Source organism: Echinops telfairi, unplaced genomic scaffold, assembly GCF_000313985.2.
Source record: "Echinops telfairi isolate 266 unplaced genomic scaffold, ASM31398v2 ScPeMD7_24;HRSCAF=84, whole genome shotgun sequence".
NCBI classification, from domain to species: domain Eukaryota; kingdom Metazoa; phylum Chordata; class Mammalia; order Afrosoricida; family Tenrecidae; genus Echinops; species Echinops telfairi.
In genome coordinates, this window is record NW_022103921.1 from 7,239,537 (window position 1) to 7,267,121 (window position 27,585).

The 27,585-nt window shown below is 42.2% G+C and overlaps 1 protein-coding gene across 2 annotated transcripts in view; it reads left to right on the forward strand.

Annotated features, from left to right (window-relative positions):
* Positions 1–27,532, forward strand: part of RALBP1 (ralA binding protein 1) — a 70,815-nt gene extending 43,283 nt beyond the window's left edge. For both annotated transcript variants that reach the window (XM_004714096.3, XM_045289047.1), the window contains exons 4-10: positions 3,024–3,373; positions 5,615–5,776; positions 7,142–7,273; positions 18,380–18,487; positions 23,019–23,140; positions 23,383–23,506; positions 25,757–27,532. In XM_004714096.3, coding sequence (XP_004714153.1) covers positions 3,024–3,373; positions 5,615–5,776; positions 7,142–7,273; positions 18,380–18,487; positions 23,019–23,140; positions 23,383–23,506; positions 25,757–26,023 — 1,265 coding nt within the window. In that variant the 3' untranslated portion in view covers positions 26,024–27,532. The remainder of the gene's footprint in view (positions 1–3,023; positions 3,374–5,614; positions 5,777–7,141; positions 7,274–18,379; positions 18,488–23,018; positions 23,141–23,382; positions 23,507–25,756) is intronic.
* The last annotated feature ends 53 nt before the right edge of the window (positions 27,533–27,585 follow it).

Sequence of the window (27,585 nt, forward strand, 5' to 3'; positions counted from 1 at the left end):
ATCGATAGATATGTGCTCGGCGTTCCTTCACACTGCCTTGATCGATAGCTAGATATGTGCTCGGCGTTCCTTCACACTGCCTTGATCGATAGATAGATATGTGCTCAGCGTTCCTTCACACTGCCTTGATCGATAGATATATAGATAGATATATCGATAGATATAAAGGGCACGATTTTTTCACTCTAATTGAATGCTTGATCTGGAGTGTTCACATTTTCAAAGAAAACATTGGGATGATAGTTTTCAGAATCCCAACAAACTACCCAATATGTTGTTCTCTAGGTTGGTGTTCTTGGTGGTGGTGTTGGGGTAATATATAAATAATGAGCAAGAAAGAGAGGTGGTTCTTCCAAGAATATTTAAAAGTTATTGCCTATTATGTTTGACTTTATCATAAAAGCAGATAAAAAGGGAATCGCTTTTTTCCCTTTCTGCTTCAAAACAAAGATCATGCAAAAATATAGTTCATGCTGTTATTTTTATAATTGGCAATATTTTATTTTGTCTGCTCGGTAAGCTATAAATTAACAGGTTTTCAAATAAAATAGGGAATGTGCAGACTAGCTATAAACGTATTTGCTATAAAATGTTATTCAGGTTAGGCAACATTTTAATATTTATCATTAGAAACTGTCATCTTAACTTCTGTTTTCACATAATTGGCCTAAAACAACAAAAGGCTATGGTGTAGTCTGTTAGTGATTGAAGTCACTAAATTTTATCACTTAAATGCAGATTGAACTAAAACTAAAAGTATGAGAGGGTACACCCCCAAACCCTGAATTTCCCCTCAAAGTTATCTATTTAAATTCATTTTACAAAACAACCTTATCACCTTCAAAGCACTCTCCATTACGCTTAATACATTTGTCAAATCTGCAATTCCATTCTTGGAAACAGTTTTCAAACTCATCTGTTTGGATGGCTGACAGTCCCTCCCCCATTTTTTCCTTCACCTCTAAGTTGTCAAATCACTGTCCTTCGCAGAAACCAAAAGAAGTTGCTTGGAGCAAAGTTAGGTAAGTAAGGTGCGTGGGGCAGAGAGGCATGCTGTTTTTTTGCCCAAACTGGCGCACTGAGATGGCTGTGTAAGCAGGTTGCATTGTTGTGGTGGCAAAACCAGTCCCCTGTCTGCCACACATCAGGCCTTTTTGTCACACCCTGTTACACAATCTTTTCAGAACCTCTAAATAGAAAGTTTGATTAACAATCTAACACCAAATGCACTGTCCCCCTCACATGAAAAAAAAAAAAAGGCATCATCTTGATCTTTGATTTCACTTGACGAGCTTTTTTTTTTTTTGTGAGGTGACAATGGCATCTTCCACTGGCTTGCTTTCAGGGTCAAAAGAAATAGGACCATGTCTTGTCACCAGTAACGATCTTAGTAAAACATCTGGGTCTCTTTGGAGCTGTTCTTTCAAAGCATGGCATGTTTCCACTCGATGCCTTTCTCCTGGCCAGTCAGAACCTGAGGCACAAATTTTACAGCGACCCTTCTCATTCCCAAATCTTTCATGAAAATTCGCTGAGACAAGCTCCAAGATAGTCCAGATAACCCCATCTCTTCAATGGTCTGTCAGGTGGTCTTTGAGCACGAGTACGTGAATTTTGTGGATATTTTTGTCCATTTTGGAAGTCGACATTTCAGCTGTTTTGAAGCAAGAAAACCACGTGTACACTTGAGAGTTTCCCATAGTGCTGTCCTTATAAGCTGTGATCAAGATCACAAGTTTCTGCGTCACTTTTCCTGAGCAGGAAACAAAATTTCACAGCCACACCCTGTTCTCTTAAATCAGCCATCACAAAAAATGAGGTTTAAGTGAAACTGCTTTTATGAAAAAAAAATTCACTGTGACCAGAGAGAACCTTTCCAGGCGACCCCACTGGGTGCACTAACTCAGAGCAAGTTGCTTGATGTTTGCCTTTAACCGTGTACTGTGAAAGCTCCGCCCAGCAGAGTTTTTTTCCCTTTTTTTTTTGGTGGGGGGCAGGGGGTACCCCTTCGTATATCATGTTTGAAATCCATTCCCAAACTTCACTTCTCCTTTTTTTGGTACCAGCATTTCATTTTAAGAAAACACTTAAAGAACTCAAGAATAGAAATTGGGTGTGAATTAATGAGAATGATTTTCAGTAATTTAAAGAGGCTTTGTGGGTTGGGCCTTTGGCTGCTATGTGGAAGGTCAACTATTTAAACCCATTTGAAAGATAAATAGTCTTGGAGGATGGCTGTATGCTGGAATCAGTTTGATGGTGGTGGGTTTTGTTTAGATAGTGAACTCACCTTTTGTATTTAAAATGAATTTTTTAATTACTCATGATTGTGTTTGAACTTACATCCACAGACTGAGTTATGATATATGTCCGTCTGGTGATGAGTTACCAGAAGCTGTTAGCCTTTCTTGGCGGTGGCCCCTTAACTAGCACCACACCGGTGCCTGCTGTGTAGCGCAAGATACAGTCTTTAGTGATAGCTTAATTGTTGTTCAGAACTTTTTCCTATTAATTTGTGAACAAGGAACCCTGAGGCAGCGTGCTGAAGCACTCAGCTGTTAACAGAAGGTTGATGGTTTGAACCTACTAGCCGCTCTGTAGGAGAAAGATAATCAGTTGGCTTCCATAAAGATGTATAGACTTAGAACCCTAAGGAGGCAGTTCTATTCTATCCTTTAGGTTCACTGTGAATTGGAATCACCTTGATGGCAATGGGTTTTGGAACCTTCAAACAAATTTTTTGTTTTATTTTTTTTCTCGAACTAGTATTTGCTCCATATGTCCCTGTATGAAGAGTGAGATTTCCAGCTATATAGCTTTTGGTAGATACATTCTTAAAATGTTGTCTTTTGCATTTTGTTATTTATGGAAGGACTCTGAAACTTGTGCAGATAAATAATTTATAATTATAACTCTGTTTCCCTATGTCCCCGGTAGGGGTGATTGTGGTGATAATGAAAACGTATGTGTTTGATTTCCTTTTGGGGGCATTTTCTTTCTCTTTTTAATTTGACTGTGCTAAGGAATTAAATCAAAAGTGGATGAGCTAAAAGCAGCCTATGACCGTGAAGAGTCTCCAAACTTGGATGAATACGAGCCTAACACTGTAGCCAGTTTGCTGAAGCAGTATTTGAGAGACCTTCCAGAGAATTTGCTTACTACAGAGCTGATGCCCAGGTTTGAGGAGGCTTGTGGCAAGCCCACTGAGGCCGAGAAGGTGCAGGAATTCCAGCGCTTACTGAAGGGACTGCCGGAGTGTAACTATCTTCTCATTTCCTGGCTGATTATACACATGGACCATGTTATCTGCAAAGAACTGGAAACAAAGATGAACATCCAGAATATTTCCATAGTGCTCAGCCCGACAGTTCAGGTATGTGGTATTCCCTGTCCGCAGCCCCCAAGGATGGGCCCTCGGAATCTGTAGCTGGGCAGCATATCGATTAGGAACAATTATGCTCCCCCCCCCAGGGTCAGGACGGGTTGGATGACTCCACAACAGTGGGGTTGGTTTTGCTGTTTTATGATAGATTAGCTTGAATGTAGGTCCTTTTTTCTTTCATAACATGGACAGCATTGACATATAAGATGATGAGATATTCATTCTTTAACTTGAGGTATGTTTTTTTTTTCCAAGTCATTTTATTGGGGGCTCATACAATTCTTATCACAATCCATACATACATCCATTATGTCAAGCATATTTGTACATTTGTTGCCATCATCATTCTCAAAACATTTGCTTTCTACTTGAGCCCTGGTCTGTTATCTTTTTAATCATTTTATTAGGGGCTCATACGACTCTTATCACAATCCATACATACATCAATGTACAAAGCACATTTGTACATTCATTGCCCTCATCATTCTCAAAACATTTGCTCTCCACTTAAGCCCCTGGCATCAGCTCCTCATTTTTTCCCCTCCCTCCCCGCTCCCCGCTCCCTCACGAGCCCTTGATAATTTATAAATTATTATTTTGTCATATCTTGCCCTGTCCGACGTCTCCCTTCACCCACTTTTCTGTTTTCCGTCCCCCAGGGAGGAGGTCACATGTAGATCTTTGTCATCGGTTCCCTCTTTCCAACAGTTTTTTGTTTTGTTTTATATCATTTGAATATTGTATAATTTTTCATGTGGGTTTCAGATGACAGTACTCAATCGTGTATAGAGAAGAAGCCCTTGGTGCCTGCAATCATAGACTTAATGTTGGCATTTGAAGGGTTCCAGACACTTCATCATAGTCTAATTGCTTAGTTATACACCTGCACACACCTCAAACTCGGGAATAGAGGGTCTGTCATAGATTAATATAGTCAAAGATTTAACGTGAGGGCTTTATATAACTATTGAGTCACTGGTGTCTTATTATAGCACATATAATGATTGTAGAATTTGATGTGTTGTGTTCTTACACCCTAATAGGGATGGTACTCTCACAGAAGATTTAGGGGCAGTGTAAGAGTCCAGGTAGGAAGTAATCTCTCTGATTAGTTTTCAGCCCATATAGTATACTATACTTACAGCATATTTAAATAAGACTTATAGTCGTATTTAAAAATGTGCTATCCAGGTATGCAAAGAAGTGGCACACTTTTGCTAAGGAATTCTTCCAGCCTCTGCCCCTCATAAGCACTGCGTGTGCTCTTCTCTCATTGTTTCTTATTAGATTCCTGTGGGAGTTAAATGGTCTCAAAAACCACTTGAAAATAAAGAATGTGATGTTTTCTCATGTTTTAATACTATAGTGATGGAAAAGCAGCTGTGTATAGGTTGCTTAAGACACTCCAGTCCATTGGCATAATAGGGTTCTTAATATTTGTGTTCTACCTGTTAATATGGTAAGTAGTGTTTGGGGTATATGTAAAGTGTATGAGTGGCCATTTAAGGTAAAACTATTGGTCATTAATACATATGGATAAAAGCAAAAACCCAAGAATCAGAAGGAACTGGCTTACACGATTGTTTGTCTACACAAACCGCTGCCTTCTCCATTTTGAGACTAGAGGAACACCGTGTGTACTCATCCATGCGTATTCTGCTCACAGTGCACACAGGGAGCTAACGTGAGATAGTTAAAAAATTCCCACCGGGGTGGGAAGAGAATATAACACATTTGTTATATGTGTAAAAATTTTGATAAATGCTGCCTGGCTACTTCTACTGGACACTGATCAAGAACACAGTAAATGAATTCTAATAAAAAGGGAGAACATGTAGAACAGAACTTTAAATTAACCCACTAAGGCTAGAGGAATCCCCAAAACTATACCCCTGAGTTGCTCTTCCAACGTTGAAGCTGTCCGCTGAGTCACCTTTAAATAAGAAACAGTTTCTCCTCCAAAGTCTAAAAATGGCATCCTAGAGCAGTACATTTCTTCTAAAATTATACAAGACCAAAGAGTGAACAGCTATTTTAAAGCAAAGCACAACGTGCTACTCCTCAGCTGTGGCATCCTTTTCTTGGCTTCTTGGTGCAATCTCTCAGGATGCTGGAGTACATGATTTAACCCACTTGCCTCCCTCCCCTCCCCCACCCATGTTAAAGATTGACGCATGAACAATGAAATGAAATGATCATTGTAATACTTTTCTCGAAAATCTTTTTTCTCAGATTAGCAATCGTGTCCTGTATGTGTTTTTCACACACGTGCAAGAGCTCTTTGGAAATGTGGTCTTAAAGCAAGTGACAAAACCTCTTCGGTGGTCTAACATGGCCACTATGCCCACACTGCCAGACACCCAGGAGAGCATCAAGGAGGAGATCAGAAGACAGGTGTGTGAAACGCCATCCCTGTACCTGTAAGCTTTTAAAGAACCACTTCTGGACTGGCACTTTGAAGACTGAGTATCATTCTTCACAGCTCTGGCTGATTGAGCACTTTTGGGGGGTCTGATTCTGTGTTAGCCACATCTTCATGGCACCCTGGCGCCACTGCATGCAGATTAGACAGAAGCAGCATGGTAGAACAATTATGTTCCAGTGTTGGAATCAAAAGATCTGGTTTTAAATTCTTGCTAGTATCTAATTTACTGATTGGTTTTAGGCAAGTTACTTATCTTCTTAAACCCCAGTGTTTTCAGTTTTAGACAGATGTGGGACTGAATGAAATAATGTGCTCAGCACAGTGCCAGGCAGTAGTAAACACCCCAAAGCATTCACTCATCCAGACAGGGTTGCTGCTTCCCATCAGATACACTGTTCAGAGGACACGAAGACTTAGGGAGGTAAAGAACGCTTGTGTTTCATCTGCTTATTACTAAGCTCTAGCTCGGAAAGCCAGGTTTGAGCCAGGCCGGAGGCCTTTTTGATGTGCTCCTTGTATATAAGAAACAGTACCATTTGGTTGTATGATGGCTTTCGGTTTGTTTTATTTTTTGGCGAGACTGAATAAGAATTGCAAGACTTTAATAAGATCCTTACTTACATTTGATTATTATTATATCTTTTATTTGAATATATATCATGTGGAACGAATTTCAAATCTCTGCTTGTGTTGTTTTTCCTCTTTTATGTGCTCAGAGCTCCCAGTTCTCCCTGGTTAATGACAGGGTGAGGAAATGTGAATTAACTACTGTGGAGCCAGGATAACTTGCTGAGTGAAAATACGATGCCCTGCCTTTTTTTTTTTTAATTAGTTTGTGTATTTTTAACAGTTTCACTGACATACCATTCACATATCACATATTTAAATTGTTCAGTCACTTGCATATGAGTTGAGCAGTCATCACCACAATCAATTCCAGGACATTCCTTCCTTGTAGTCATTGTTAGCTTCCCACTTCCTGTTAGCAGACCTTGTCATGTCCCTTTGACTCTTAATCCAGTTGTTGCCTCTTTCGTTTACCTCATCTGATTTGATAAAGAAAATCATACATAATCCAGACAGAAAACAAATGGCTCAACAACAAAGAAGCAAAGGAAAACCTCAACTGAAAAGAAATGTAAAAATATTCAACATTGGAGCAGTTGTACTGCAGTGTCCTTCAGTCATCTTCTTGCAAAAGTAACTTAGGTCGTCTTCCATGCCTTTAAGCAAAAGTGAAAAGTAGTTGACCCGACATCCTTAGAGATCGCATGGCTGCTCTTTTAACATGAGAAGAAGACTGGAATATTACTAGTGTGTGTGCTTTTTTGTAGGAGTTTCTTTTGAATTGCTTACATCGAGATTTGCAGGGCGGGGTAAAGGATTTATCTAAAGAAGAAAGATTATGGGAAGTACAAAGAATTTTGACAGCCCTCAAAAGAAAACTGAGAGAAGCTAAAAGACAAGTGAGTAAACTTATTTTTGTACATCATGTTTATACTAAGAATGTGTTGGTGTCTTTGATAGCTATTCTTTTTAAAAAATACACTGCATTTTGAAGTTCCTGATGGGAAATTTGTTTGCTTAAAAGTTTTCAGGTTTACATTATTGATACTTCACCCTAGTCTCGGTCAAGTGTTTTATTTTAAAAGATTTTTTTAATTTTAAAGATAATTTTATACTGAAAGCTGTTTTATTATCTTATTATATCTATAAACAGCTTTTTTCAGTCTGAGAAGCAGGTTGGAGGGTAACGTCTTCAGAGACATTTGAAGAACTTGAGGCATTGAATTGAGTCAGCCCTTTAGAAATGTGTTGGTATGGATTGCATGGAAGATACTGAAGCACTGGAGGAGTATTTCCTTCATTGGAAGAATTCATGTAACTGATTCCTAAAAATTTGAGTAATCAGACATTAGATCTTTTCTCTCACTTAGTGTGTGTTGTGACTCTAGGACTGTGGGTTTATCAGCTACACCAAGACTTAAAATCCCAAATCACTGAAGTTTCTTACAATCTGTATGTTGATTAAAGTGCAGGATCCAAATTTCAAGGCACCTAGGTCAGCATTTACCAGATTCAGATTTAGTAATGGGTCACAGTTGGGGTTGTTTCTCAAGACTAGGTAGTCTGATTAATTTTTTGCATTGAAGTATTAGAGATTGCATTTATGTGGAGAGTTGTTGTTGTTGACTGCCATAGAGTGTGACCTCAGCGCATGCTGACACTAAACATAAAAGGACACTAAATGCTCCCCGGTCCTACATCGCCCTCATGCACAGTTGCAGATGAGACTGTCTATTTCACTGGGGTTTTCATCGACTGGATTTTAAAAAATACGTCACCAGGCCTTTCTTCTGAGTTCATCTTAGATCTTGAAACTCTGCTGACATCTGTCGAATATCACACAGACCCCCACTGATAGACAATAACTGCATGTCCACTGGTGACAAATCACCCCTGGTTTCCCTCAATGCAAAAGGAGCAATCGACCACTAACCACCAATAGCTTACGTGGTTTCTAGTCTTTGTCAGGAGGAAAGCATGGAATTGGAATTTTTACAAAGGTCACGCATTTATGAAGCACCAGCAGAGCCAGCAATGTGTTTTTCTCTCTTCCCTTTTCTTACTCTTTACCCATCTTTTGTTTCATATGCTTGGTTGTTATCTTTTTTCTGTGTTGTTTGCCTATCTCCTGGTATTGGTATAAAACCGAGTTGTGTTAGTTCGGGTAGACTAGAGAAAAAAAATCCAGAGAGACACTGATGTGTGTATAAGAAAGAGCTTTATATAGAGAGTAATTGTACATTAAGAAAACATCCCAGCCTTGTCCAGATCAAGTCCATAAGTTTGGTATTCGCCCCTATGTCCAATGGCAATGTATACATTCCTCTTCAGACTCATGAAACGCATGCATCGATGCCGAATGCAGGACAGTCACAGGCCAGAGGGTGGGAAGTCTTGAGGATCCGGTGGCAGTGTAAGCATTGCAGCACTGTCAGGGGTCTCCAGTGGCTTCTCCAGCTCTGAGGCTCTGGCTGCTGTAGCCTGCCTCCATGGGGCTTGTCAACTACAGTGTTTCCAAGAGAGTGCGCAGAGAGAGTCTCCAAGGGAGTGAGCGTGTGTCCCGCTTCCAGTGAGGTCATCAGGCTACGACCTGGCTGACAGGCTAGACCCCCCCCTTCACTCTTAATCCTCCAATTGACAACCGATTATGTAACTACCACAGCCGGGGGAAATGACTTCATGTTTTCCAGTGGAGTGCTGCCTGGTAGGTTCGAACTGCAGTTACCAGTCCAACACTTAGCAACAGTGACCATAACCACAGTTGTATTAGAAAATAGTTACACCACCATAGCCAGTTACCACCTCCACCATTCTGCTTCCCCCAGCAGCCACTGAATTGCTTCCTCTTGGTGTGATTTTGCTAAAAAAGATAAGATTTAAAAGGCCTTTTCTACATTAATTTATTTTTGATAAATTTCAATCCATCAAAATTTTAAAAGATGTTCTTTGAAAGACAAGAGATGAATGTGTAAGCCAGGCAGGATGAAATATTTACGTAAGACACTTCAAAAATTCGCGGAAAATGGAATTTGTCTCCAATTTTGTGAAAACTCTCTCACATATTGCTCTTTGAAATGCAGAATATCATTTTGGAAAACAGTTTTGAAGTTTCTTATAAAGGTAAATATAGATCCCAGAAACCCTACTCTTAGGTATTTATTTAAGAGAAGAAAGCACACACTCTTAATGAGAATTAGTCTGTTTCACTGGCCCTCTGTTTTACCAAATGTGACATCCCTTTCTAGCAAAAGTACAGTGATAGAAAGCAGGTCAGATTTTAGTAACAAAATGTTCTATATCATATTAGTGGTAGTCACTTGACTTTGTTAATTTGTCTAAACTACCATATATACTCGAGTATAATCCGCCCCGAAAATCAGCCAAGGCTCCTAATTTTACCACAAAAGCTGTATTAAAAATGTGCTGAAAACTCGGCTTATATATGAGTATATACAGTGATTAGTCTGACAGTACACTTAAAAATTGACTCCTTCCCTGAAAGCGCCAAGGGAGAAAAGGAAAAGGAAAGCGCAGTGTAATAGACGGGGGAGGTTCAGATGGTGACGCACACTACAACCCGAGTGACGCATGCTCACAATGCATGCACACGCCCATTCAGATGATCCATCTGACTGTTGACCTACCAAAAACCTCTTCCTTGTGCATTGGGTGCCGGTTTACAGAGAAGCAGATCCTCAGTTTTTCAACACTGGATCTTAGCCAAAAGGCGGAGGAGTGACTGGGATCATCGATTTTTCATCCAACAACTCATGGCTTGGTGCTGCGGCTCGTGCCGTGCTCGTGCCTCAGCGCAGCCGCACTCGCCCCAGTCTTCCCGTTCCCATCCCACCCTCTTCTCCTTCTGAACTCATCTTGGGCACGCTGCCTCTTGCTCCCACGTGGCTGGTGATTCTGAGCCGCGCATGCCTTAGTCGTGTCACTATTCCCTTTCAGACCTGTCGGTTGGCTGGGAAGTGAGCCGCAGAGTGAGGTCATTTCCAGACCTGAAGGATAACTCAGGGCCATATTGTGAGCGATCCAACAGCCTCCGTCCATCTTGAATTTTGTTTTACATGTCCCCCTATGCTAACCGGGACTTTCTACGATGAGTCCTTTCTGAGCACTTGGTTGTGGTAGCCAGACACCATTGACTCCTCCTGGGCTTAGAGTGGAGGAGACTGATCCCTTAGTCCATTGCAATAAGTATTTACAGGTGTATTTGATTTTCATCGCTCTTCTTTCCTCTGGGCAGGGAGAGAACAATAATTGCACTTAGATACCCATTCATGAGTTTTACTACCCCAGTTACTCCTGGCCAAAGTAGGATGTAGACCAAGATCTTTGTAAACTATCTTATGGCAATTGACCTTGGTGATTGATTCCCTCTAGGGGACTGGTTATGGCTAAGTTTTCACAACTTTGCCTTCTATACGTCCCCCCTTAGCATTTAAAACCTGTTACACTGTAGCCCATAACCCTGGATAAAGTATAGGCATATGCTTGTGCAGCATCTCTGGATCATTCCAGCACCCTCCTCTGAACTCCTCTGGGAAACACTGCTTTAGGATATCCATCTACTAGAAGGGTTTTCGCATCATTGCCCACTTTGAGGAATACTGCCGTATCACCCACGTTGGGTAACAGTGCCAGAGGATGACCCTCAGGTTAGAAGCACTCAGAACAAGGCTCAGGAAGAACTGTCCTCCCAAAGCACACAGTAGGAAGCTGCTGAATACTATGGCATCTCTAGTCAACGTTTGAGGAGGAAGCGCCATGCGGTTTACCACGGTGGTTGCCTTATTGTACATTCCCACCAGAGTGTATGAGAACGCCAGGCTCTCCACCCTCACCAGCGTTTGTTGTTTTCCGTTCTTTTGAAGTTTGCTATGACTGCCACCACTCCTCTGTCAGTTTGTTGACCTCCGTGATAGTGGAAATGATGGTGCTGATCTTTATAAAACCAGCAGGGACTCTCAAAGCCGAGCTTCCAGACGAAGAGCAGATGAAGAAGGAGGACCAGGCTGTTCTCTTCTGAGGAATTACCCACTGAGGACTCTGAATAGCAGAGAAACGTGGTCAGCCATGGTGCCAGAAGATGAACCCCCCAGGTTAGAAGGCACTCAAAATATGGTTGAGCATGAACCGCTGTCTTGAAGTAAATGGTACCCGAGGGATGTAGGCAAACTCCATCTTTTGGGACCTTCGTCTTTTGTGATAACTCAAAATGAGAAGAAACAGCTGCAAATATCTGTTAATAATTGGAACTTGGAATGTATGGATTATGAATCTTTGCAAGTTGAAAGTCATCAAAAATGGAATGCATAAAGATGGATATCCTGGGTCTTAGTAAGCTGAAATGAACTGGTATAGACCGCCCTCCCAACCCCAGCCCCACAGTTTCACTGGCACACAGTTCAGTAGTTCAACATCAAGAAGAGTGCAGTGATCACAACAAGTTTTGGAACATTTTCTTCACTCTTGTACTCGTTGTTATTAATTCCCCATTTCCCCCCAGCCTCCCCTGCCATAGCCCTAAGGGACCATTTAATCCAGTTATTGTCTCTATAATTTTACCCATCCTGGATTTTATATACACAAAAACATGGGGGGGGAAACCCTAACAAAAATAACAAAGTGAAACAGGAAAATCTCAATCAAAAAGAAAGCAGAGACTATTAAAAACTAGAACAAATGAAAATGAATCATAAGGGAGATCAAATGATAAGGTGCTAAATTTCAACCTAACTATCTTCAGTAGTCCAGTGTCCAATACATTCTGCATGTTAACCAGGCTAGTCGCATCCCTGGTCCATGGTCAGAGTGGATTCCCCAGGGGTTTTATCCATGTGTATATTTCCCCTTCCTATTTTTTAAAAAACAAAACAAACTAAAACAGCCTTTAAATGGATCAAAAGATATTACATTTTAACCAAACTGCACTCTGTCTAATAAAAGGATTATTCACATCCCCCAACTATGATCAGAGGGGATTTACCGGAGGCTTACTCCATGTGTAGACCCTGCAAATGGAATTTGGCCTTCTACTGTCATCCATAGCGTTCTGTGAACAAGGTGTCACAACTTAAGCTCTGATACTATTTGGATTAGCGTGTGTTTTTACACACAGGCTGGTGTTCTTTATCCATGTGACTTAGTTGACACCTTATTCAATTGGCTCCTTGTTTGAAAACAAGCCTTTAAGACCAGACACTATTCTTTCTCATAGAGTAGTGGCTATTTTGAACAAGATAATCATGTGGCTTACTATGCTGGAAATGATGAATTCAAGAGTAATGATATCACACTAATTGTCAAAAAGAGTTATTTCCGGATCCATTTTTAACAACAATGCTGTTTGTGATAGGATTATACCTGTACGCTATACAAGAAAACAGTTAATACACCTATTACTCAAATTTGTACTCCAACCACTAAAGCTAGTAGTGAAGAATCTGAAGAATTCTACCAACTTTTTCGGTCTGAAATTCGTCAAACATGCATCAAGATGCATTGGTAATTATTGGTGATGAAATGCAAAAGTTGAAAACAAAGAGGAAGGAACAATAATAGGAAAATACGGCCTTGGGGACAGACATGAAGCTCAAGATTGCCTGATAGAATTCAAGAACATAAACAGTGACTATACATGCGGACTTCCCCAGATGAAATACACAGAAATCAAATTAGCTACATCTGTCCGGAGAGGCAGCAGAGAAGTTTGATATCAGCAGGCAGATGAGGCCAGGAGCTGACTTGGAACCGACCATCAATTGCACATATGCAAGTTAAAGTTGAAGCTGAATAGAATCCTAGAGCAAGTCCCTGAGAGCCAACCATGACCTTGAGTCTACCCCACCCACATTTTGAGAACATCTCGAGAACAGGCCTGATTCGTTGAACATTAATGACAGGAGACCTGAGAAGCTGTGCGAGGGGACCAGGAACATCATACCTGAAGAAAGCAAAAAGGTCATCACAAATACAGGAAAGAAGAGAGAAAAGTGGATGTCAGAAGACCATCTGAAACTTGCAGAGTAGCCAAAACACATGGAAAGAACGACGAAGTCAAAGAGCTGAATGGAAAATTTCAAAGGGCAGCTTCAGAAGACAAAGTATGTTAATGAAATGTGAAAAGAACTTGAGTTGGAAAGCCAGAAAAGAAGAAGAGGCTCAGCATATTACGCTGAAAGAACTGAAGAAAAAAAATTAAGCCTCATGTTGCAATATTGAAAGACCCTGTGGGCAAAACATTGTATGCTGCAAGAAGTTTGCTTCTGGGTCCGGATGGCCACTAAGATCCACACATGAGCAAAACCCCTCCAGAACAAGCTGGAGAAAACCAGCAAAGAAAAACCAGGTACCTAGAATCCGGGAAGACAAAAATGGGGGGAAAAAAACGGCTAAGTGAACTGCCTGAAACCTTCACGTCCCAGAGGCGGTGGGAGCAGGCAGGGGTGAGGGATGGGCAGATCTGTGGAGCGAGAGAGGGTAGTGGAGAAGGGGCTGAGCCGGGCCTGCTTTCCAGGGCTCCTTAATGTTTCAGAGAGAGACAGGCCCACATGCTCACGAGTGGATCCCATTCGTGATCGGTTACAGGCCTGTGTCCTTGCATTCCTGATGCCCCCGGCTCTCCTGGCACCCCAGCATCTCCCTGTGCTTCAGCACTTCCCCTAGGACCTCAGCACCCTGGTGTTCCTGTGGCTGCCTACACACCAGCCACAAATGTCCCACAGCTCTCCGAGACCACTTAGGGGATAATATGCCCCCATGGCGCTCGAAAGAAATGCCAACCACTACTCCCAGCTGCTACCCAGGGCTGCCCAAAGTGGAAGTGTTTTGGTTTTTTTCCTTCTCTTTTTTTAAAAACATAGATTACATGTAAAAAATTTATTTTCCCCCTCTTCTTTATTTGTACTTTATATTATTCCTCTTTTGCACTTGATGGAGTTAACTATCCCCAAGCTTTCCAGTTATCCTACCAGTCATATCCCACTCTGTCACAGAGCTAGCAGCCTCAGTCTGCACAAAGAAACAGGAACGATTCCTATCTGGCAACATCTGGATCCAGAGGAAGTGTGAAGAAGGGAGGAAGGGCTTTGACACTACCAGAAAAAGAGTTCAGAAGAGTGAGGCTTTCAATGAAAGGAAAACAACATCGATAACATACTGGGCAAATGGAAAAGACTAGAAACTAGAAACTAGAAACCTTACAAGAAAGAATATGAAGTAGAAATTCAAAAGACTCGTATAGAGATAACAGAATTAGACAAAGAACAAAGTAATGGAATTGAAGTAATGGAAAGCTAAACTAGAGTTTGGCATCAGAGGTTAAATTGTGAATACCTGGTTTGCAGAACAGAAAACTCAAATTCATTGCCGTTGAGTCAATGCTGACTTACAGCGATCCCCTGTGGGTTTCCAAGACTGTAACTGTTTATGGGAGTAGAAAGCCTAGTCTTTGTTCCGAGGAGCTGCTGGTGGCTTCGAACTGCCAACCTTGCGGATTGCAGCCCATTGTATAACCACTACAACACCAGGTGTCCTTGTTTTGCAGGAGGCCCCAAGTCCATTTGCAGGGTCTACACATGGATTTAGCCTCCCCTCTGGTGAATCCCCTCTGATTGGAGTTGAGGGATGTGAATAACCCTGTTATCAAAGCATTGGAGAGTTGATCATGGCAGATGTAGTTAGGTTAAACTGTAACCTCTTATCATTTGATCTCCTTTTTTTGACCCATTTTAAACCTGTTTCAGTTAATTTAAAAAAAGAACAAGAGAAAATACATGTGAATCAAGCCCCTGGGGAATCCCCTCTGACTGTGGACTATGGATGTGAATAGCCTGGTTCACATGCAGAATGAATTGGAAAGTGGACTATTAGCGGGCTATTGCAGATGCAGTTAGGTTGAAATTTTAGCATACTATCATTCGATCTTCCTTATCCTTTTTGGTTTGCTCTAGCTTTTAATATTATTTACTCCCCCCCCCCTCGCCCAAATAACCATTTTATTAGGAGTTCATACGGATTATCATACCGTAGTTCAATCACATCAAGCAGTATTGTACAATTGCTGCCACAATCAGATTCAAAACATTTTTTCCTTCCTGAAATCCTTGACATCAGCTCCATTTTACAGCCCTCTCCCTCCCAAGCACTTTTACATGCTGTCCTTTCAGGCTCGTCAATTCCTGGGTTTCATGTACTGCAGCACAGAAAAGCATGTAACAAGAACTCAAGAGGGTGACCTCCCAAATGACAACACACCTGAGCTAGATAAACCCCAGTATGAACAACTCCCACCCAATACAGAAAATGTTGAAAATCAGATCAGGGATAACGTGCATCAGAGGGGCGATCAACTGATAAGGTTTACCTGTTCAAGTCAGTTGTACCCTTTTGAGCTGTTACAGTCATCTCTCCAATGTACTCGGTTTAGTAACGACTTTCCTCGCATCACGGAGGACTTATTTTTACGTAGACCCTATACACACACACACACACACACACACACACACACACACACACATTTAACAGAGCAATGGACTTTATATTCAGTTTTTAATTGTAAATTCGGTGGGGGTTTATATTTCAGATCATCAACTTTGTACTCAACAGTTGAAACCACTAATCAAACTCCCCAATAGTTTCCCCTTCACTTATCTCCTGTTTTCACTTCTCCCTCTTGTGGACTGAGATCTTTCTGTTAGACCCAAGTTAACACCTGTTTATTGTCGAGCTAGCCCATTGTTTTCTCTTCCTTCCTTTGCCCCCATCCCCTTGGCTGTCTCCAGAGTCTGTTCTCGCAAATGTTATTTTTGATTGAGGTTTTACCTTTTTTCTTAACTTTGCTTTTCTTGTTGAGTTTGATTGATTGTTTGTTTAGTTTTTCTATATATGAAGTCCAGGATAGGTAAATAGGTAGAGACAGTAACTGAGTGTATGGCAGGGGAGGTGGGAGGTGGGTGGTGGTGGGAGCTCATACCACTGAGTACAAGAAGGAAGAAAATGTTCTAAAACTGATTGTGGTAATGATTGCATAACTCTTCTTGGTGTGATTGCACCGTTGAATTGTATGATATATGATTTATATGCCAATAAAACTGTTGGGGGCGGGGAATTGAGAAGAAGCTACCTGGCCAACTGAGTAAAGGAGATCCATATTTGTACCCATTCCAAAGAAAGGTGACTCAACAGAATGTGAATATTATCAGTCGTGAACATCACATGCAAGAAAATTTTGCTGAAAATAATTCAATAACAGTAATAAATTGACAGGGAACAGCCTGAAGTTGAAGCTGGATTCAGAGGAAGACATACGACATGTCTAGATTATAACATGTGTAGATCATGACAACTATGGATAACCTTGAAAAAAATAGTAACTTCCAGAACACGTATTGTGCTTATGCAGAGCCTACACATAGGACTCAGGAGGTAATTGTGAGGACGGAACAAGGGAATGCTGCATGGTTTAAAATCAGAAGTGTGTGTTAGGCTTGCATCCTCTGATCAGACTTACTCAGTCTATATACTGTGCAAATGATCTGGAAGCTAGACTGTGTAACAGCCGACTTGGAGGAAGGTTTGTTAACAACCTGCAATATGTCGCAGAAACAACTTTGCTTGCTGAGGACTTGAAGCATCTACTGATGAAGGTCAAAGATTGCAGGCCTTCAATATGGATTACAACTCAATGTAAAAAACCCCAAATCCTTTCAACTATACCAACAGAATCATCATGATAAATTAATGAAAGACTGAAATTGGCAAGAATTTAGTCTTGTTTGGCACCACACCCAATCGATATTAATGGAACCTGCTGGCAAGCAGTCAGGCACTACGTTACGCTGGAGAAATCTGTTGCATAGGGCCTCTTTGAAATGTTGAAGAACAAGGATGTCACTTTGAGGACTCAGGTGAACTGAATCCAAGCCATAGTATTTTCAGTTGCTTCGTAGGCAAGTGAAACGTGGACAATAAAGAAGGAAGATCAGAAACGACTTGGTGAGTTGGAATGATGGTCATTGGCATCCCATGGACTGTCATAAGAACACACAGATCTGTCTAGGACAAAGTACAGCCAGAGTGTTCCTTAGAAGAGATGACAGTGAGACTTTGTCGCCTCTCCTTGGGACATGTTATCAGAAGAGACTAGTCCCCGGGAAAGGACCCCATGCTTGATAAATTAGCAGAGCAGTGGAGACCGAGGAAGCCCCTCAGTGAGATGGATTCACTGCAGCGGCTGCAGCTATGAGCTCAAACAGCATCAGTGATGCGGCTAGTGCAGCATCGGGTAGTGTTTGATTCGGTTGTACGTGGGGTTGCTATGAGTTAGCTCTGACTCATTGGCACCTGACAACAGTTAATGCTGGGGAGACACCATATCTCATTGTGATTTTCATTTGCATTTCACTAACAGCTAATGATCTTGAACATTTCTTGATATGTTTTTGATGGCCCCTGAATGTCTTTGTTGAAGTGCCTGTTCAAGTCTTCTGGTTTCATTTTCCTTTTTTTTTTTTTTTAAATCATTTTATTGGGGGCTCGTCCAACTCTTAGCACAATCCATACATCCATCCATCATATCAAGCACATTTGTACATTTGTTGCCCTCATCATTCTCAAAACATTTGCTTTCTACTTGAGCCCTTGGTATCAGCTCCTCATTTTTTCCCCTCCCTCATGAATGAATCCTTGATAATTTATAAATTATTATTTTGTCATATCTTATACTGGCCCATCAAGTCTTCTGGTTTTCAATTGGATTATTTTTCTTTTTCTTATTGACGTTGGTATTTTTGATAAAATTTTGAGATTATTCCCTTGTCTGTCAATGAGAAACATTTCCCCCCAGTTTGTTGGTTATCTGTTTACCCTTTTGTGAAACCTTTTGATGCACAAATATTCCTTTTCCAGTTAAGAAAATGAATCTTCTGGACAGCTGCGTGGAGTACTGAAGATGTGTTATCTCGAGGCTGAACAGTCTTTTTCCATTTGCTTGACAGGAGTGTGAAACCAAGATTGCACAAGAAATAGCCAGTCTCTCAAAAGAGGATGTTTCCAAAGAAGAAATGAATGAAAATGAAGAAGTTATAAATATCCTTCTTGCCCAGGTATCCTGCTTTCTTAATTTTAAAATTATAATCTGAGAAGCTAAACTACCCGAAAAACAAACTCACTGCCATTGAGTCAACTCTGCCTCATAGTTACCCTGTTCTGCAGGGCAGAAACGGTCCCTGCCCCTTTTGGTTTCTGAGATGGTAGATGCACCATCTCATCTTTCTCCCACAGAATGCCTTTGTGTTCCAACCACAGGCCTCGCCAGGAGCAGTATAGTACGTGGTCCCCTCTGTTACCCGAGCGCCTTACCTGAACTGCAGAGGCATAATGCCATTACGCCCCAAATTACCAGATGATTGGGAAGTGTTAGAGGTTTTGCCTATTGCACCTATTAGAACCTATTTACCTATTAGAAGTTTTAGAGGGACCACACTTGTTGTAGAGGAGCGAGCCCAGGTAGTTTAGCAGTTAAGCAGCCCCTAAAGCTGGCAGTTCCACCCACCAGCTGCTCCACCCACCAGCTGCTCCACGGAGGAAGGCAGTGGAGGCTGCCTCGTGGAGATTCACAGCCCAGTCTGTAAAGTTGCACTGGGTTGGAATCAATTTAATGGCAATCGTTTTTTTGTCATTTGTTTAGATGTTTCCCCATTTGGTTCGTATTGTTTTTGACCCTTCTCTTTCGTTGGGTTTTGTCAAATACTAGGTGATTGGAGAAGAAACTATCATATACTAAGTAATTATGCCTTATTGGACACTGTTCTAGATACTTGGCTTAGCTTACTCTCGTTTAGTTAGGTAGGTTGTTTACTTTAGTTAATAACATTTAGTTCATAACAGCAGGTCATGCTATAGGTATTTGCCGTCATTTTCAGATTATTCATAATTATTGCATAGCAGTGAGACAAGCTTTCAGTAAATCTTTTTAAATCGGTTGCTAATGTCACAAAGCTTGGCATCCTGAAACTAGGCTGGGTTCTCTAGAGAAGGAAAACCAGTGTCACTTTGAAACGGAAATTAATATCAAGAAAGTAGCTCACAGGTGCAGAAGCAGTCGTCCAGCCTGGTTCAAGTCCATGGGTCAGCTGTTCAGCCGGAGGCTTTTCCCACTAGAACTGACCAACCCAGCAGCAAGGCTTGGGAGAAGCAGCAGGTCAGGCCTATGGCTTCGGAGTGGAAAGAACCCCGCGTTAGGAGGCACTAGGGTGGCCACGGATAGCACCAGGTTTGGTGGGGATATGGTGAGCCAGTGGCTTAGGTTCAAAGAACTGCAGGTTGAGGAGACAGATGTTGGCTCCAGGCGAGCAAGAAGAGACCAGCCTTCCCCAAGGCTGCTTAAATACAAGTAAGCCACATTCCCAATGAAGCTTCCTTCCCATTGCATTCGGAGTGGGACCTGATGAGAGGACAGCACTCCACACTAAGCCTCCCACAAGGACTCAACTTCTCATCTGGAGATCCCATCGTGGAGTTCCAGTGTCCGGTGACATCATGGCGAAGGCCTCAACTGCCAAACCACTGAGAATTCTGTCCCAGCCAAACTGACACCAGACCTGGCTATCACAGGACTTTACTTAATAATTGAAGTTATTTTTGATTTTATTCTTTGTAGGTGGAAGTCAATTGTTGGAGTGGCATGATCTTTATTATTAATTCATTGGTTCAGCAAATCTCTATTGCGTGCTGCTTTATTCCAGGCATAGAACCGAGATGAGCTCATTTCTCGCCTTTGGAATTGCTCAGGTCAACCTTCTCAAAGTTTAAGGAGGGGAAAAAAATAGTTTAAGGAGAATGTTTTTGTGAACCCCTTGAAATTCGTGATTGTAATGTGCTGAAAGCCCTACGAGTTTAGGTCCATTCCAGTTACTTCTGAAAGATCCACTGCTTTGCCTAGTAGGCACATAATGCTTTTATTCTGAAAAACGGAGAATGATTATGTCTTTGAGAATTTTCAGGCCGATGCATTTTTAGAATGTTACCTCTAATAGGTATACCAAGGAAACGGAAAAGCATGTGCTTTAAGACATTGGAGAAACACTGCCTCTTGCCTCTGAGAAAGACTCAAGAGTATGAGCGGCTTCAAGAAATTTACTTCAGAACTTGCTCATGGTATTTTCTAGGTTGACCACACAAGCTTTATCCACGCAGTACCTGTCATACTGAGAAATGTCCTTTCTATGTAATTAATGCCTCATCTTCATAGCCTTAAATTCTTTTTTTTCCATCATTTTATTGGGGGCTTGTACAACTCTTACCACAATCCATACATACATCCATTGTGTCAAGCACATTTGTACATTTGCTGCCATCATCCTTTTCAAAACATTTTCTTACTACTTGAGCCCTTGGTATCAGCTCATTTTTTCCCCTCCCTCCTTCCCTCCCTCATGAACCCTTCATAATTTATAAATTATTATTATTTTTCCCTGTCTTGCACTGTCCATTGTCTCCCTTTACCCCTTTATCTGTTGTCCATCCCTCTGGATTGGTTTCCTCTTTCTCCCTCCACCTTCCCCTTAACCTCCTGGTATGGCCATTCCCAATATTGGTCCTGACGAGTTTATCTGTCCTGGATTCCCTGTTTTTTCAGCTCTTATCTGTACCCATGTACATTCTCTGGTCTAGCCAGATTTGTAAGGTAGAATTAGGGTCATGATAGTGGGGTGGAGGGAAGGAAGCATTAAGGAACCAGAGGAAAGTTGTATGTTTCATTGGTGCTATATTGCACCGACTGGCTTATCTCCTTCCTGCGACCCTCCTTTAGGAGGAGGTCCAATTGCCTACAGATTGGCTTTGGGCCTCCACTCTGCACAACCCCTACCCACCCACCCACCATTCACATTGACATGATGTTTTGTTCTGGGTCTTTGATGCCTGACACCTGATCCTTTTGACACCTCATGATCACATAGGCTGGTGTGCTTGTTCCATGTGGGCTTTGTTGCTTCTCAGCTAGATGGTCTCTTGTTTATCTTCAAGCCTTTAACACCCCAGACGCTAAATCTTTTGATAGCTGGGCACCATCAGCTTTCTTCACGTTTGCTTATGCACCGCTTTGTCTTCAGCAATCTTGCTGGGAAGGTGAGCATCATGGAATGCCAGTTTAATAGAAAAAAGTATTCTTGCATTGAGGGAGTACTTGAGTAGAGGCCCATTGTCCATCTGCTACCTTAAATCTAGATCTATAAATATATGCACATAGATCTATATCCCCATCATCATATAAATTTATTTACATATGTACATGCCTGTATTTAGATATCTATATATGCCCTTTGCCTCCTAGTTCTTTCCTCTCTTTCCTTTGAGTTTCCTCTTGTCCCACTATCCTGTTCAGTCTTCATTTGGGTTTCTGTAATACCTCTTGGTTACATTGCCCTTGATCAAGCCCTACCAGACCTCTGACACCTTCCTCACCATCGATTTTTGGTCACTTGTTTCCTTGTCCCTGGGTTTATTAATACCCCCCCTCCCCCTCTCCTGTGCCGTTGTTTTCTCCTCTGGCTTGTTTATCCTGCGTATCTTATCTAGACAGACATGCAGAAATAATAATATGCACAGACACAAGACTGAGCAAAACAAAGGAACAACAGGAAATAAAACAACTCCAACAACAACAAAAGCCGACAAAAAAAGAAGAGCCTATAAATAGTTCAAGGTCTTTTGACCTTTACAGTGTTTTCCTGTCGTCTGATGGGGCCCCACGGGGCCATGGCCCCAGTCTGTGTTTGGTGTTCCCTGGGGACTTCGTTGCTTTGCTCCCTTGCTGTTCTGTTGCGCACCCTTACGTTTCCCCTCAGTGTGGTGGGGTCCGATCGGGCACTATTCCTGCACTGTGTCTCCAGTGTTGTCCCCGTAGTGCACAGCCTGAAATTCTTACTTCATTCCCCTCCCTCACTTGTATTTGCTTGTCTTTTTTCCTCCAGGTTGAAAAGGCTAGATCCTGTGTAGATAGTGGTTTTCCCCTAATTGATAAGATTGGTGGCATAATGTTTAGAAATGATTATCAGAAGAGAATATTTGCTGTTTTAATATTATCTCTGGGGACATGGGTTGAGTCTCATGGTGAGGAAAACTATCTGAGTACATACATCTTTCTTTCACCCCGTCCTCCTTTGAAAGATGTTGCTGCAACGAGCTGAACTATCTCCTGGGTCCTTCTTTTCCACGTGACAGTGTCAAAGGCCACTTTGACCCGAAAATAGACGAATTCTTCACTGGGAGATGGGAAGGCAATTGGAAAGAACTGGAAAGCCAGGGCCGATTAACCTTGAATGAGACCTTTGTCTCTACTGTGCTATTCTTCTTGAGATCCTTTGCAGATGAAGACACTGAAGATTTATTTTTTAATTGTATGTTTTAAGAAAAATCTAGACATTCTCTTCAAACAACTTAGATGATCTCTTCTCACAGAAATCTTTCTCACCCTCAAGAAACAGGACATTGTGCAATATAACCACCTTTCATATAACTTAGTTCCTCAGTGTATAACAGGGCTAAGGAATTCCCAGCAACATAAGAGGCCAAAAAGAAGTCACATTTTCTAGATGGGAAGTCCCAGATTTTCACCAGTGATCATCGTTTCAGGAGAACGAGATCCTGACCGAGCAGGAGGAGCTTCTAGCCACGGAGCAGTTTCTGCGCCGGCAGATTGCCTCCGAGAAAGAAGAGATAGAGCGCCTCCGAGCGGAGATTGCCGAAATTCAGAGGTACAGGGTTCCAGTTTCCAAGAATGTTTAAGTATGTGTATACTATTTCAACTTTAAGCCTTTCCTGTAAAAGAATTAGGCTTCTGAAATGGAACACCTTTATTTATAAAGTCTCAAGAAGGCTGTTAATATGAAGTAGACTCACAGCCCTGATCAGTGTAAATGGCTGGGGTGAACTCAGTAGGCATGTCTACCTGCCTCTGCCGTCACGCCAAGCCGTAACGGGTCTCTCGCCCTTTCAGCCGTCAGCAGCACGGTCGAAGTGAGACGGAGGAGTACTCCTCAGAGACGGAGAGTGAGAGTGAAGATGAAGAGGAGCTGCAGATCATTCTGGAAGATTTGCAGAGACAGAACGAAGAGTTGGAAGTGAGTCTGTGGGGAGGTGGGGGATAACCACAAAACACACTGATTCCTAAAAGATGTAGAAAGTGCTTCTTTTCCATCAGAATGTTATTTTCCTCAGTCAGCAGTCAGGGAGACTGAGCAGGGGGGAATTTGAGGGAACTTCACAAAGTGGCTTGCACAGCATACGCTGACTGGCCAAGCTGAAGGCACACAGGGCTCTTTCTCTAGACCCTCCGCAGGCTCTGTGTAGACAGTGTCCTTCGTCACTTCAGTTGATCACACAAACCTCCTCTCTCGAACCTGAGCTTCACTTAACTGTGCTAGTTTGAGTGGCCTGAATTATTTGTTTCTGATCCTGGAAAAGATGAACAGAAAAAGCTATGCTATTAGAAGAAGCAAAGGGCTGTGTATATCTCTCTATGGATCATGAGAAGAAAGTTTTCTTTGAGACATGCAAACACCTAAGGGTGGATGAGTGTGAGCACAGTAAGAGGCAGCAAGGAGACAGCTGCAGAGTGAAAGAAAGAAAACATTTAAATTATCTTGATCAGAATCATCCCAAGTAGATATTTTCTTCAGATGGTTTGCCTGTGGGCTGAAAGAATACATTCTTTTCTTGGAAAGGAATCTGAGAAAAAAGGACAAGCTCTGTCTCCCGCATCCAGGTTCACTGTTATAATTGAATCAGTTCTCTGGTGATCCAAAACAGCACAGTGAGCAGAGAGCTAGAAATCCACGTTACACAAGTCACGCCCAGACACCCCAAGTGATGCCCCAGCGCGGCTCTCCATCAAGCCACGTACAGTGCAAGGACTGCCTGCGGAGGGCGTGTCCCGGAACTGAGTTGTGGTTTGGTGTGATCAGCATGAGCAGCAGGTTCTGCATTGAGTTCGCATTGTGTAATAGGCACAGGCTGTCACATCCAGTATACCTTGATTGTCAATGGCTCCCAGTTCAAACTTTCCAAAGTTAAAAAAAAAAAAATCTGTAGCTTTGTTCCACGGTCACACTGAAAATCAGACTTGCACAAAGCGTGTAGGTGCCGAGAGCGAGTCCTCGGTCCTGGCCAGCTTCAGTCTGAAGCACCACTCTCACTGGCCAGCATCAGTGCTTGTGTTAGTGCATTAAAACATTAGTCAGTCTGCCTTTTTTGGTTGGTTGGTTTGTTTTGCGTTTACGTAAAACATTGTAACCGTGACTCCAAAGGCAGCTAAGAGGGAAAACTAAGACCCATGACAGACTTAAGAAAGAATCACTGTGAAACTAAGTCAGGTCCCCGCCTGGCTGATTGGGAGGCAGAGTACAACGTGGGGAAGGGAACATCATCAACATTTTGGGAAAGAACTGACAAGTGACGATTGTAGCAAAAGGTGTGAAATCATTAACTGTGAAACACAGAACCCAGACCATCAATAAGGCTGAACCGTTCGTTAATTTGGATAACAGAAAACCTGGTGGCAATAGTGATGTGCAAGAAGGTGAAAAGCCTCCATAGTGCTGTGCGTTGCTTATGGGCAAAGCATGTTCTGTTCTGGAACGAATTTGGGAACCAATGGAGTTTGACAACCAAGGTATCACTATATATTAGGTGTGGGTCTGTTGCCCTCAACGTTGGCTTTTCTACTTGGCCTTCTGAGTGACAGCTCTCAGGAAAAGGAACGTCTCGCTGCTAGTAACCAGATGTGCACGTGGGACCCACGGCTCGGACCCGCCCAACGCAGCTGTTTAGTCACTGAGCCACTTGCCAGGAAGAAAGGGAGAGTCGACTCCTAGATTGATGTCTGCCACAAAATAGAGGTGAAAGGAATTTTAGGATACTGTGTGCAGTTATTTGCTGACTGAGCCCATACAATTTAGAATGGATAGTGTTGTGCCGCTTGAGTAGTTCAGACTTAAATGCCATTTACAATGAACATTGACTTTCCACACAAATCTGGGTTTTTATCCTGTCTTTAAATTGCTTCTGGTTGCTGCTAACATGACTTTATTGTCCCCTCTTTAAAGGCTGTTCAAAAGCAATTCAGAAACATAAATGGTTATTCTTACACTACAATACTTGACTCTTGAGATAACCGTGTTCTTTAGGTATGGCTATTTTGTCTAGAGGTGTTTCCTCTTCTATAATCCAGAGCATAGTTCACACTCCTGAGCTTCACAGTTAGACTGTGTGGGTGCGGGCACTGCCATTCAGCATAGTGCAGCCACCAGAGCAAAGACAGCGCTCTGCTCCAAGTCAGTGTTCTTTCACCGCCCTTTCTGTTCTTCCCAAAGATAAAGAACAATCACTTGAATCAAGCCATCCATGAAGAACGAGAGGCCATTATCGAACTTCGAGTGCAGCTCCGGCTGCTGCAGCGGCAGCGGGCCCAGTCTGAGCAGCAGGCCCAGGAGGAGGAAGAACTTGAGAGGCGTGGGGGAGGCCCTCAGACGCCAAGAGAAAGTGTTCTCGAGCCAAAAGCAGCTAAAGAGCAGCCAAAGGCCGTCAAGGAACAAGCAAAGCCATCGCCAAGCAGAGACCGGAAGGAAACGCCCATTTGAGCAGCCTCCTGTAGGCATAACGAGCGTGCGTCTTACTGTGACACTGAGACTCAAATGCACAGCCCTCCTGTGGTGTACATTCTGTAAAGGTGTCTTTCTCTCCTCGGTAATGCTTTCTTCTCTCACCTGTGACTACCACCAGGCTCAGGTTACAGGACAAAGCAACTGAAACATTTTTGAACTTGAAGGGGCAGATGGGTTTTCCAGATAATATCAGCTTATTTGAAGATTAATTTTCTTTGCTTAACTTAAAGTAACTGTTTTAATCCTTGAGTGGCTTCTTTTAAACCAAAAATTCTGTTTTTGCTTTTTTATCACAGCAGAATCAGGATCTTTCTCCCATTCAAGGGGGACAAACAAACACGTTGAGGATTATACCTGCCTTGTGGACTGATCCATTGTTCGACCATCAGGATTTCTGCTTACCCACTCACTCTTGCTTGTGCCTTTTATACCTTTTCGGTGCAGATTATATAATGGGGAGTTGCCTCATGGTTTCACAAACTAGCCAGAATGACGCTTAGTGGGTGTCTTTTTTTTACCCGTCACCCCACCCCTGCGAATTCTTTCATTTTCCAGTTCCAAACCACAGGAAATAAGCCCACATCACCAAATGGCTGAGTTCAGTCACAGACATTGCTGGCTGCCCATGGAGCGGGTCTGGGCCTGTGTCACGAGTGCTTGTGACCAGCAAACGCTTCTCCACCAATCTGTCAGAGACATCAGCTTGGACCTAATCCACCTGACACAAAAGGTCTGTTTTAATGCCAGGAATCTGTCACACTGGTTTTCCATGAAAAATCTGTACTTGGGCTAACATGTAAACCTCTCTGCCTCAATTAAGCTGTGCATGAGAGGCTTCAAGAATCCCATCATCTTTCAATTCCATTGATCCACAGACTTTCTGCAGCCCCCTGGCATATGCTCTTAAGTTTTAAATCATTCACATCTCGAGTATGTTGACTGATGAACTCCCAGTTTACACAATTGAGCAATAGGGGGGAAAACCTTTTCCTTTTAATCATAGTAACGATTCTCCACTCTCCGTTTCGTTTTGTTTGCTTCAACTACATGATCTGAAGCTGGGTTTTTAAGGCTCCTGTGCCTCGATTGCACTCTGTCACCGTAAACAGCATTCATGAGATAGGTCAAGTTCTCACAGTAATGAAAGCAAATCCCACACACAACCCAGGTGTTAAAAATGCACTCCACCAGAGTGCGCTATCCTTTCCTCTTCCTAGTTAGTATTTATTTTCAGCACCTGTTCAGTGTGGTTTCTTATCCCCGACCTATTGCACTGTTGTGACTCGTTGGCCATTATTTGATTTTTGTACAGGGGGGAAAAGCTTTGTTATAGAAATCAGCATACTATTTTTTTAAGTCTGGAGAGAGATATTATGGTGACTGAAAATATGGTCAAGTATCGAATATAAATGTATAAAGTCCTTGCTGTCCTATCATATCACATTCATGTTCTATTTGCTGGCAATATTAAAAGTCTCCTTTTTTGTTTGTGTAAATTCTAATTTCTATCAACGTGTCATGGATTTTCAAAATCAGTA